Source organism: Mercenaria mercenaria, chromosome 6 (genome assembly GCF_021730395.1).
Source record: "Mercenaria mercenaria strain notata chromosome 6, MADL_Memer_1, whole genome shotgun sequence".
Taxonomy (NCBI): Eukaryota; Metazoa; Mollusca; class Bivalvia; order Venerida; family Veneridae; genus Mercenaria; species Mercenaria mercenaria.
In genome coordinates this window covers 34,855,497-34,867,808 of record NC_069366.1, presented here as the reverse complement: position 1 = coordinate 34,867,808, position 12,312 = coordinate 34,855,497, and the positions used below count along the sequence as shown (strand labels likewise).

General features: G+C 33.4%; 1 protein-coding gene across 1 annotated transcript; it reads right to left on the bottom strand.

The window, feature by feature from the left end:
• Positions 1-7,038: 7,038 nt before the first annotated feature.
• LOC123549200 (protein mab-21-like 3) lies at positions 7,039-9,861 on the bottom strand. The gene is made up of 3 exons (XM_053546972.1): positions 9,427-9,861; positions 8,107-8,504; positions 7,039-7,623 (listed from the first exon to the last, which is right to left on the bottom strand). Exons 1-3 carry the CDS (start codon positions 9,701-9,703, stop codon positions 7,384-7,386), a joined length of 915 nt encoding a protein of 304 aa, XP_053402947.1. The 5' UTR covers positions 9,704-9,861; the 3' UTR covers positions 7,039-7,383.
• Between the last annotated feature and the right edge of the window lie 2,451 nt (positions 9,862-12,312).

Here is a 12,312-nt window from a genome sequence, read left to right as displayed (position 1 = left end):
CTCAATTTGGACAAAAAAATGCAAATTTTACAGAGCAAAAGAGAACGTATGCTGCCTCTAAAATATGTTTTCCAGTGGTCGAAATGTTTCAGCCTATCGCAGAATGCATACTATGAAACGCAAGTGAGAACAGCACACGATATTACAAGCCTTAGTAATATCTGGTCCCTGTGGCTTAAATATTAGTATTTGTTCTTTTATTGCAATGAAAGTAGATCTGTGTCATTATCCCTGTAAACTAAAATTCGAGATGTTTTCCTGCCGAGTTTGTTCATTGGATATGGCATTATATCAGTCTCAATTTGGAAAAAAGGTCTACTTTTACCTAGCAAATGTTTATATGCATGGCCTATGAAATGTCTGACGTTGCTTGAATTCTTTCAGTCTTTGACAGAGATCACTCATCCCCAGCTTTTATTATATTTGACTGGCTTATTATAGTAGGTTGTCCCCCTTGAAAATTATCCGATACTCAATATTGGTTTCCCTATTGACATTACTTTGAGCAATAGATTATATAGGAAATTCATTTGTAATGATTAATTTCTAATATGTCTTTTGGTTTGTGAATATTTTACCAGATATGACAGAAAACTTCAATTTCTTCTCTTCAATTTAATGTGAAAATATTTATTCTAACTGAACATCTTCTTGCTTCCAATTTTGTTTTAAAAGTATCACCGTCGCTTATATTGAACATATAGTGAAAAACAGTAAACTTTTCAATTTCTTCTACTTTAGGGGCAAATAAACCATATTTTCCAAAGCATGACAATTTATTATCACATATGTAGGTATTCTTGACTTTATAAACAATACAATAATATAATTTTAAGTGTAATATGGTAAAGGCTTCTTGCTTCCATTTTACTTCAAAGTGTACCAAGAAATAAAAAAATACGTGTGGATTTCTTAAAGTTCTGATGAAACTTAAACCGTGTTAATTTACGGAACTGCATATACCGACAACTGACGTACGATTCAATATAGTTTTTACAATAATAACATTCATAATTGTCTAATTAGTAAAAAAAATAGAAAGAAAGGAAAGAACAGAATAGAAAAGAGCTTTGATTTTTCACCAAACTTTTTATGGAAACAATACGAATCAACATAAATTACATTATTTCCGACTGAAAGCTAAATATCTTTGGAATATTGAAACATTCGACCACAGGAGAAAAACTACTTCAAAGAATAATTTTCTAATGAAATAGTGTAATTTGCAAGTTAGGCGCTCACTGAAAGCTGGTGAGATGGGGGGGGGGGGAGAGAATGTGTACATTTATTTAAACAAAAGACACAACATGATTTCCACGATGTGCAAAGACAGGGTGAAATTAACAGACGTGCAATGTCGTGTCTATTTTAGAAATGAAATCTAAGCTTGAAAAAAAAATTGCATGCTTTCCATGAGTTTGCACGGTAGGATTATCTCTTGAGTACGACCTACATTTTTTGCCACGGTTTTATTCGTGGGAAACATGAAAAACAGTCACCTTTACAGCTAAAGACTTCAGTTTACACGATAAATTTGATTTCATGATTGAATTGTATTGTATGTACAAACACATATCTGAATGGCATATTTGATTTATGTATAATCAAGTAACTTAGACACTATAAACAAGTAGACAGGATGAATCAGAGCTAATTGTTTAAAAAAAAAATGAGTTAGGATCTCTATGATACACATACACCAATGCTGATCAGAAAAAAATCAGAAACTTGATTCATAATTCAATAGATTCTTTCTTTCTTTGATTTCTATGGAAAACCTTGGATCAAGACCAGTTAATAAAACATGTGTTTGCGTGTTTTAGTAACATGTATGGTTTTTTTAAGTTTGTTAAATTGCTCGGGTTTTTCTTTGCCACTGTCTGTCAAATACAGTATTGTTTAGTTTATTAAAACTGGTAAACTTCTAGACATGAAAGTTAAACAAAAGTACCGTTATATTGACAAGAACAATCAGTCAAAATGGGAATAAATGTATCTTCACACAAGTTTCGTTTTTCTCGAGGAAAACTATTATGTATACATGTGTTTGTGGGAAAGCTCGTTGATGAAATAATTTTCGGATTTCAATGTTTGGCGGGATTCAAAGTTTCAAAAAAAAGAAATTTATTTAAATGTTTTCATTTTCTGTTACATGACAGCACGAATTTCGCAATATCTTAAGCTAACATAATGTTTTTTACAGAAATGTTTTATATCTTTACATGAAAAATCCTGTGTATGAATCTATAAAACAACATGATTTATATCAAAAACTGGCTAACTGTTTTGTTGCTTTTTATGGAGTAACACGCGAGCCTTATTTCCGTGTATTACCTAAAGCAAAATATTAGATCAATGCAAAATCCATGACAAAGAATTATTGACTTCGGTCATGAATGACACGGCTTGAGCTAATGTAAGGGAGGCAGTCCAATTTGAAGGGTATTGCTTTAACATAGTCAATAATTAAGGGAGATAATTCTTGCAAATTCTCGTTAAAAGCTGACCATGCTTATTCCGCTTGATCCAAGTGAGAACTGTACTGCAAGCCCGACTAATACCGGCGAACTGTAACTTACGATTTTGTCGAACTGTTGGAGTGAAAATATATCTGTGTAGTAATAATAAGCTTGTGAATCACAACAAGATGTGTTCCGCTCGAAATCCGGGACAGTGTTAGGAGCTAAGTTGCCTATGAATTGTATTCTCTCTCTTTTTTATATTTCTCAAAAGTAGGTTACAGCATATAGTATATAATATATGAATTAGTCTTTAAGTAAGTGGTTATAAAATAATTTTTTTGGACAATTAACATAAAACAACCTTTCTTAAAGCATCATAATTAAATCCTTTAAGTAATACCATAGTATAGTACTATTGTTGTGTTATACGCTAATCATAACAAATGAAACAACAACTTCAACGTGAAATGGAGTGATTCTTTAGCTCTACTTTCACTAGATAACTAACCTTTTTTCTGCACAGTTTGTTTCTAAATTTCCCCAGTGCTGCACCATCTAACCCTACTTTCTGTTGCCCCATTTAATTTCCCCTTTTTTCTAGCTTTCTATCATAGCCTCTCATGCCGATTTGGTATCATCATTTTTGTTTTTTCATTAAGGTTATAAGAAGTAGGTATCACAATTAAGAAAGATGAGTAACTGAAATGTGTTCTCTGGTGGTCGAAATTGTCCAGCCTGATGCTGAACTCGTAGTAAAAAACATCTGTAAACACTTTATTCCCCCACCCCACATGTTACATATTTTTTAAAAACTGTTCATAATCAAAGGTCTGAAGGACCGGAAGTTAGGCTACTGACTGTTGAGAAGTGAGAATCCCTTTAAGGTATACGGGGCAATAATAGTTCAGGATGTTGAAGTATATTTGGTTATTAAACTTTCTTGCTCTAATATATTTATAAAGCTGAAAATTCATTCTTATACATGTATTTTCAGCAATGTTTTGAAGAAAATGAATTATTCAAGTAAATGATTTCAAAGTCTAGAAATAGATTGTTTCTGTGTATATTAGGAAAACATAATGATTAATTTATTAACTTTCAAAGACTTCGAGCGACGAACTAATGGATTAACTTCCGGACATTTCATGTTTCTCTTCTGGCTCGTATGTGTTTGTTTTTACGTGTTTCAGAAGTAAGGGGATATTGTTGGAAATGTCAGCAATGTGACAAATGTCTGAATGGACCAAGCAAAGCTGATGCCAGAAACATCAATAGTATTCCAGTGTGCTTTGCAAAATGTTGATAAAATCTGGCATCATTGCTTGGAGGCAGATCATGCAATTGTCTTTACAATGGTCCTTCAGCTTTATGAAACAATTTCAACTTATTATCTGAGAATCGTCACACAGGAAAGGCCATCTTTTTTTTCAAACAATCGTTTTCGTTTACAAGATAGTAACAATGCGTCCCAAAAACACACGAGGCTTTTACTATCTATATAACATGAATAACGCATTTCTGTTTAACTTGATGGTATGAATTTTCCTGATACGGCACCTTTACTGTGTCTTTTACAAAAATATTATCAATATATGTTTTGAATTTGAAAGTTTACGGCTAGTATGATAATTTCGGCTTATTCCAAAATCAAACTGGTATGTCCATGATTTCTATTGTTATTTATTTGTATATTTTCAATTTTTTTTTTAATTCTGAAATTTATTTATTTTTATGTCTTAAGCCCTCTACAGACGGTAGGTTTTTGTTGTACAACACCAATTAATTCAAGATGTACAGCCAAATATTATCGTGTGTATGATGCTATTCCTTGATTTCGTAAATCTTAAGTCTTGACTTAAGCTTTACAGATTAGGACATGTTCTATTTCGTAAGTTTTGCCTTACGTACCACCCACGTTGACAAGCAACAAATTGGTAAATAATTAGTTGATAAGAGGCAAGTGAATGAAATTCCAGAAACAATTGCCCAAAAAATAAACACATATCTTAATATAAAATGGCTTCTAATGCATAATGGTAAAAGGATGACACTGGAAAGTTAAATGATTTGAGCCGCGCCATGAGAAAATCAACATAGTGCGTTTCCGACCAGCATCCGCAGAGTCTGGTCCATGCTGTTCGCTTACGGTTTCTCTAATTGCAATTGACTTTGAAAGCAAACATCACTGATCCTGACCAGACTGCGCGGATGCACAGGCTGGTCTGCATCCATGCTGGTCGCAAAGCCACTATGTTGGTTTTCTTATGTCATGGTACATTTGTGTCATGCGTAATAAATTCATGGGACATAAAAAGGTGAATATTATTTTTCATTACCTGATGCATTATATTTACTAGGTAAATCTCTGTGATTTATATGGGAATGGAATACTGTCCGTATATGAAAAATGTACAATTTCAAAATTGTACATTTTTGAGATAATTAGTGTTGTACAACAAAAACCTACCGTCTGTAGAGGGCTTTATTTATGTCTCTAGATTAAGATTTTAAAATCGGACATTTTGAAAACGCAGTTTATTTTACCTTTTGAGCTTTTTTATTTAATCTGTTGACATCATGAGGCAATTTTGACAAGTTTGTGTTTCTTTTCATATGTCTATAAAATGTTCCACGTGCTATTTTTCTCCCATGGACAGTTTTATATTCAATGACGACAAAAGATCATTATAGGTTATAATTGATTTCTATGGGGAAAACCCCAACTTTGATTACAACTGACTAAGTTTTAATATCGAAAATTAATTGAAACCAAACATTTTGAAATCTTTCCGCAGGAGGTGTCGTCTCACATAATACATTTCGTATTCTCCCAGTGGGAAATTATCCTGCAGTTTTTACTTCTGATTTTTTCACTACTTTTAAAAACGGGGTTTACTTGCCATTTCTAATAAGGGGCCCATTCTGTGAATTTTGCAACTAACTTTTTTCAATATTCGTTTTATTAAAATTATATTTTTGTTTTAATTTCTTGTATAGGTTTAAAATTTTACAAGCGCGAATATGAAAATATTTATACAACAGGTACTATCATCTTTTTTGTACAGGATTTTTATTTACGTTAAAAATAGGGTTTGATTTTTTTGTAAAGGCATATTTTCATGTTTCGATGTTCCGTTTGTACTGGTATCCTTTACTTATTTTTAATATTAACAAAAAGTGACCTAGGATTATCCACTTATTGACCAATAAATATCACTCGATATTTTGTTTTGAATATGCAAATTGTAAATTGGGTACACTAGTGCTGAAAAATAAAACAACAAACATCAATATACGATTTTATAACACTGTCAAATTATTTCAGGAATTGTGAATTTATATAAAAATACACTTTAATGAAAAAAACTGGAGTTAATATATATTTCATCTGATAATTGGATTCTTCGCGTAATTAGAGCTACTTTTCTTGATAAGATTACAATTATATTATAAGCTATTCTTTCAGTAAAATGTAAAGCTAGCAAACATCATGCTGTATGAAAGAAAAATGACTCTCCGAAGAATGTTAACTGTCCACTTTTCCTTGTCAAAGAAGTACTACATGTAGTATACGCATACTGTGATTCCAATTACAATCAATATGAAAACAAAGTATACATACACGGTGTTAGTTTGGTAATAATATGTACCTTAAAAAATTTAAGATACGATTTAGGTAATATAAAAACCAACGTTTCTAAAGATCAACATAAATATATACATGCACATGAATAAAGCTATAGAAATACTGAATTGATTGAAATATTACAAGTGCTCATGTAAGGATAAGTATTATTTTGCACCAAGATCATTGAAAAGAACACAGCGCTTTACATATTGTCATAATATAAATGAGCACCGCAGTCACTAAATTTATTTCGAGAAAGAGACATTGTTCTTCATGGACAATTCATGCATTTATGCCCAGTTAATTAAAGTCATTTTATTAAGATAAAAAGACATAACATCCTGTAAAATCCTATGCGGTATACCTCTCTGTAAGATAGTGCGATAATACAAAATGTATATCATAAGCAATCAGAATATAGCGAGCATGATACATAGATATAAATTGCTGCCAATTTTTAAAAAAGTAGTATTATTCTCTTCTAGTGTAATTTTCATGCTTTATAATCATATCCAAAACAAAATAAGGATTTTTTTACAGCCCTCCCGCTTAGGGAGAGCGTTGGTCTACGGATCGCGTGGTCGCGAGTTCGATTCCCGGACGGGGCGTATGTTCTCCGTGACGCTTTGATAAAAGACGTTGTGTCTGAAATCATTCGTCCTCCACCTCTGATCATTCATGTGGGAAAGTTGGCAGTTTCTTGCGGAGAACAGGTTTGTACTGGTGCAGAATCCAGGAACACTAGTTAGGTTAAATGCCGCAGTTACATGACTGAAATACTGTTGAAAAACGGCGTTACACCCTCCCCCCCCCCCCCCCCCCCCCCCCCAAAAAAAAACCCTTTCGTTTACAATGTAAGAGAAAAATCATAGCGAAAGGTAAATAATAGCGATTCTTTCATAGCAGAGAAATTCTACTGATGTTAATCCGCTATTTGACCCAAATGTCCTTTTTACCATTTCAAAGTCCATTAAGAAATAACGAAACCTGGAATCCAATCTACACCTAAAATAATTGACAGAAGCTTGTAAAACAAAAAGAATGGTCACTTGGGAAAGCCACCTGTAATTAAATCTGTATAGTTTACTTTATTTACATCAAGCAGTAAACAGATTTGATTTCAACGAGAGCTTTTCTTGGCAGCGCTTAAAAAACTTTAGAAAATTGATACAAGATGTCCCAAAATAGAGCCATCAGTTTCGACGGAGTAAATGATTTGTGAAAATAATTTAGATAATGCTTGAAATGATAGTTTCAACAATGTCATTTTTGTGTAGTTAATATAGGTTAATTCTATTTCATATTCTCAAGTTCATTCCTCCTTTTCTGCATGAACTCTGCTAACTTGGTTAGCACAGCAGCCTCTTTGTCTTCCAGAATGTTAACAGCTGGGTTAAAGTAATCGAGCAGTCTCTTGGAAGTCAGAGTATTTTCCAACTCCTTCATTGTGTTGATCAGACATATGTCCCTGTTCCCCCAATGCCAGTAGTCTGGACAATTGTGATGTTTCTCGCAAGACCATAAGATTTGTGTCTACAATAATGAAAACTACATATGAGCTAAATAGTATAGGAAAACTAGCGCGAACAAAATGATAGTCGCATAATGGCATATTCAAATAACTCTTAGTTTTTTGCTCTGTAGAGATATTCTCATTTTCATTGCAATATTTAACTGAAACATATGTCTGGTCTATGCTTGACATTAAAGTGGCATTTTCATCATGAAATAATAGCATTACAGAATTTGACAGGGAAACTTAGGTCATACATCACTTACATAATTTGGGGATTTTACAGCGTATTGGCTAAAAACATTATTCTTGCATCAAACATGACCCCTACTTTTCGTATGATTTTTATTTAACACCGACAGTATCGTAACATTTAGAAGACCAGCTACTTAAATTAGTGTGTTATTGCCAAATGTTAATGTCAGCGCAAAATTCATTCTTCAGTGTAAGATGTTTGCTCCTTCTTGATGTCACGAAAAGAGAAGATTGGGTGTAATATATACCTTTATTATATGTGACGAAATTCCCGGAAGGCCGTTCGATGACTGGGAGCTACATGTCATTACATGCTTCTTCATTATTTTAGCGACATATTTTCTACAGCCTTGATCTGCGTCTAATATAGATAGAAGTGCCCGCTCTGCTTTGGAGAAAGATATCGCCCAAAACAGGTCTTTTTTAGGTACAAGATGAATCCCAGCTTTCAAAACTTCGTTTATATGCTCCATGCTGAAAGCTCTCTTTGTTTCTTCCCTCGGCCATCCAAATGCTGTAATTGGTATATCACAGTGAAGAGAAACAGATATGTCAACATTTATGTCGTGCTGTACAGGCGAGCCTCGCCCTGGTTTAATAGTCATCTTTAATGCTGGTCCGTGACATGCTCTGCTTATGTTCACGTCTGAAGATATTAAAAATGACTAATGTGACATGTATACGGATATTTTTTTTTTAAACATTTTACAATGAAACGTGTCAAGATAAAGAAATTTGTCAGCAATTTGTGCCTAATGTTAGACTTCTACTCAGTGGTTGCTAGTATGTACATCCATCTCTTTAAAACAAAATATCTAAAAAAGAATGTACACAAAACACTCGTTTAACGTCATTAATACACGAAAAGAGGTTATGCGTCCGCGTAATAATTTCAAGCGGGCATAGCCCGAGTGAATTATTCTGCCGACGTATAACCGAGTTTGAGTATATTAATATAAGTAAAACAAACACGAATTTTATATACATTTTTCAATCTTAATAAATACTGCCCTTTATCTAAAACAGTAGAAAAAATATAGTAGCGCTCTCTCTTGGTTGCAACAAAAACATTGACGTCATTGCAGGTTAACGTGATATTCAAGCGTGTGTTTTAACAGAAACAAGCATATTAGAATGTTTGATAATATAACAGTTGAAAAAGATCTTCTTTTTATTACGTAAGTATGTTAAAACCAGTTTTAAGTAAAGCATCATTCTGGCTGACGCTAAGAAGGTAAAATAAATTTTCAGATAACTGACTTTTGTTCAGTTAGTTTGCATTCTATTTCATACAATGCGTATCTGATGTCTTCTTCATTTGGCCTTTGTTTCATGTCATTTATTTCATATTTCATGAGGATCAGATAAAATATGTATTGATGTTGTGGTTCAGAATGGCTCAAAGTCATAGTAACCTAACAAACCCGTTTTTTTGGCAAACTTTAAAAAGAAAAAAGTGAAGATGTTTGTACTAAACGGAATGGAAAGATATCTATTATGTTGTTTCCTTTGGTAGCTTCATTGAAAGTGTCGTGTTTATCATTTTCATAAATATTACTATAGCTCACTTTGGTTCCATATGCGGGATAATGCTACTGTCAGTTTCTCAAATAAATCTTTTTTCACATCTAATGGAATGAGCTCAACGCATCCAAGCTGCCTGATACTTTCGTTTGAACCCATCATTGTTGGATTGAATAATAACATCCCACACTGCCTGGCTGATCTGTATGTGTGAAAACGGTCTATGTTCGGACGAGGTGTCTGCAAATTGCTATGCAGGAACTTTCTAGGAAGGCTTTTTCTTTCTAGTATAAATTGTCGACAAAATCGATTACATCCCATTTCCACATCCACCACTGCATATCCAAGTGGAATGGCAATTCCTTCAGGATCATAAAAGAGTTGTTGATCTACCTTCAAGCTTGATACTCCCTGAAAATATTTTCTTAGTTTAAAAAACAAAACACACACACACACACACAAGAAAATGTAGTATACAATATATATAGACACTATTTTCCTACATGTTGGTACAGACAATAACAGGCTACACAAAACACAATTAAAAGATATACAAGTTACTTATTGTCAAGTATTATGCATTTCCAAGTCTATTTCCGCTATACATAACACGAAATTTGCAACGGGTCACAGTATTATAGTCAAAGCTTCGTAAGTAAATTTCATTTAACCAATTCTCAATATTAGCCACTGAGCAAATGTGAACAGCGTTTTGTTTGAAACGAATATAAATGTTCTTTCATCATATTTCTATGCATATGATCCTTGGATCCATACATCAAGCATGCAAATAGTCAATCACAGATGCTTAGTAAGCATTTCCTACTAACATATCACACAGTATTTTGACACCAATAAAAGCAAAAAATGCATAAATGACATTTTAAAGTTACGCATTGTATATACGTCAAAACATTCTTTGCGGCTTAATATACATGTACTTACATGTCTGGTCTGGTTGATGTTGCCGAAGCGGTAGCTCACTTTTCCATGAGTACGAACTGTTTTCGCGGTAATGTTTAGTGGAATATTGACGTCGAATTCATCTGCTTTGCTAATTTTCATTTTCACAGGGTAACTGCCTGCATCAATATATTGTCGACTGTATATTTGACCTCCGTTATAGCTGACTAGACGTGACACAGTTGCTTTCAGAATCTGATCAACTAGACGCTTGGAGCCTACTTTGTCCGCCTTTTCAAGGACGATGCTGTTAAAAAAGTCGTCCAGATGCTCCTTTCTCATGCTTTTGAGTGTTGGCACAGGATTAGTTTCTGTTCTTGAGAATGATCTTTTCCCACTTGCTGTTAAAGTTGTATCTGTTGACGGTCGTTTCCTTGCACTCACGTACTGTGCCATGCTGCGGTAACGGTACTGTGGCAACAATAATTATGTATACAAACATACTGTGAAATCATTAATATTCGTGGGGGACTAATTTTCGTGGATTTCGTGGTTGACTTAATCCACGAAATTTAATCCCAACGAACAAGTAAAATTTCCATTCATTTTATGTTCAAAAGTTGAAATCCACGAATTCATATCCTCATGAAATCGCCGTTTTTACCAAAACCACGAAATTTCATGCCCACGAAATTTAATGATTTTACAGTACTTCACAATGATTTTTTTTGTAAACATGTCTACATTTAAATACTTAGGTATCATATAACAATGTTCATACTGCTGCAAAGAAAGGGTAAAAAACAGAAGACTGGAATATATATCAAATGAAGATTCATACTTGATTTTTACTTAATTTTAAGCTTTTTTTCTGTCATTTCAACTAAAGTAAGATAAAAGTGCGAATGAAATCTAAGGCAAGTTATTTCAAGTACAACATACAGAGGACAAATGCGGATACTGGTCACCAAGCCATGTTAAGCGTGTGTTTTGTGACACAAACTCTTGATTTAATGATCTATGCAATCCTGCGTCGAATGTCTTGTTACAGGGTATGAAAACCGCCCTAGCGCCAGTTGTTTTTTCCCAATATCCTGTTGTTTCCATTATACTGTAAATAAAAAATATGATGTGACTGATAACAACTCTAATCTAACAGAATATAAGAACATAACGTGAGATATGAAAACGAATAGCGTGACATAAGTTATTCAAATAAATCTGTAGAGAAATCCTTTAGAATCTTCAAACGCAATTAAGCAAAATAATGCAAAAAATTTTAACAAACAAGAAAACAACAACAACAACAACAACAGCGAAACATTGCAATTAATATAAGGTGAGCTGTCTGCGCTCGGCTATTCGACAGCTCGTAAGTCCAATATAGGTCTAAACTTGTCAAGACAGACATGTAAGCAAGTTATTTCATTACAACTAATTACGATTATAATATTCATTATAACAATAATAACAACTTGCATGCAAAACTTCCACCAACTTTTCAAAGTTTGAAAGAGTCAGTTCAACCAAAGTCTATCTAATCCTGGTTGTTTCAGTAAGTCTGATGACTTGGATATTGAGATACTGTGTTACGGCTTGACAGTTACATGCAAAACTTTAACCGAATTTTCTAAACCGAAAAATTGTCATGCTTTGAATTAAATTAAACTAAGAATTATTTTCCGTTGTTATTTCAGTAGTTTGTAGACTAAGAAGTTGTATGTAAAATTTCAAGCCAATGCATCCAATGATTACCAAGATATGAACTTGCATGCAAAACTTTAACCATGGTATGACTCCGACGTTCTTTTTTATTAAGGCATTGTGCAATATAATTGTTACTTTTAAGAACTATTTCATGATATGATCATTGATGAACTCTTTTGTATATACACGCATGTGTGCATGTATGCTTTGTTCTTGTATGAGGACATAGTTATAGTCGCCATCGGTTACCCATATGGGAGACTTCTCGAGAGGATAATTGTTATATTAGGGGAGGACTGTGTGAGATAAAGAAGACGCTC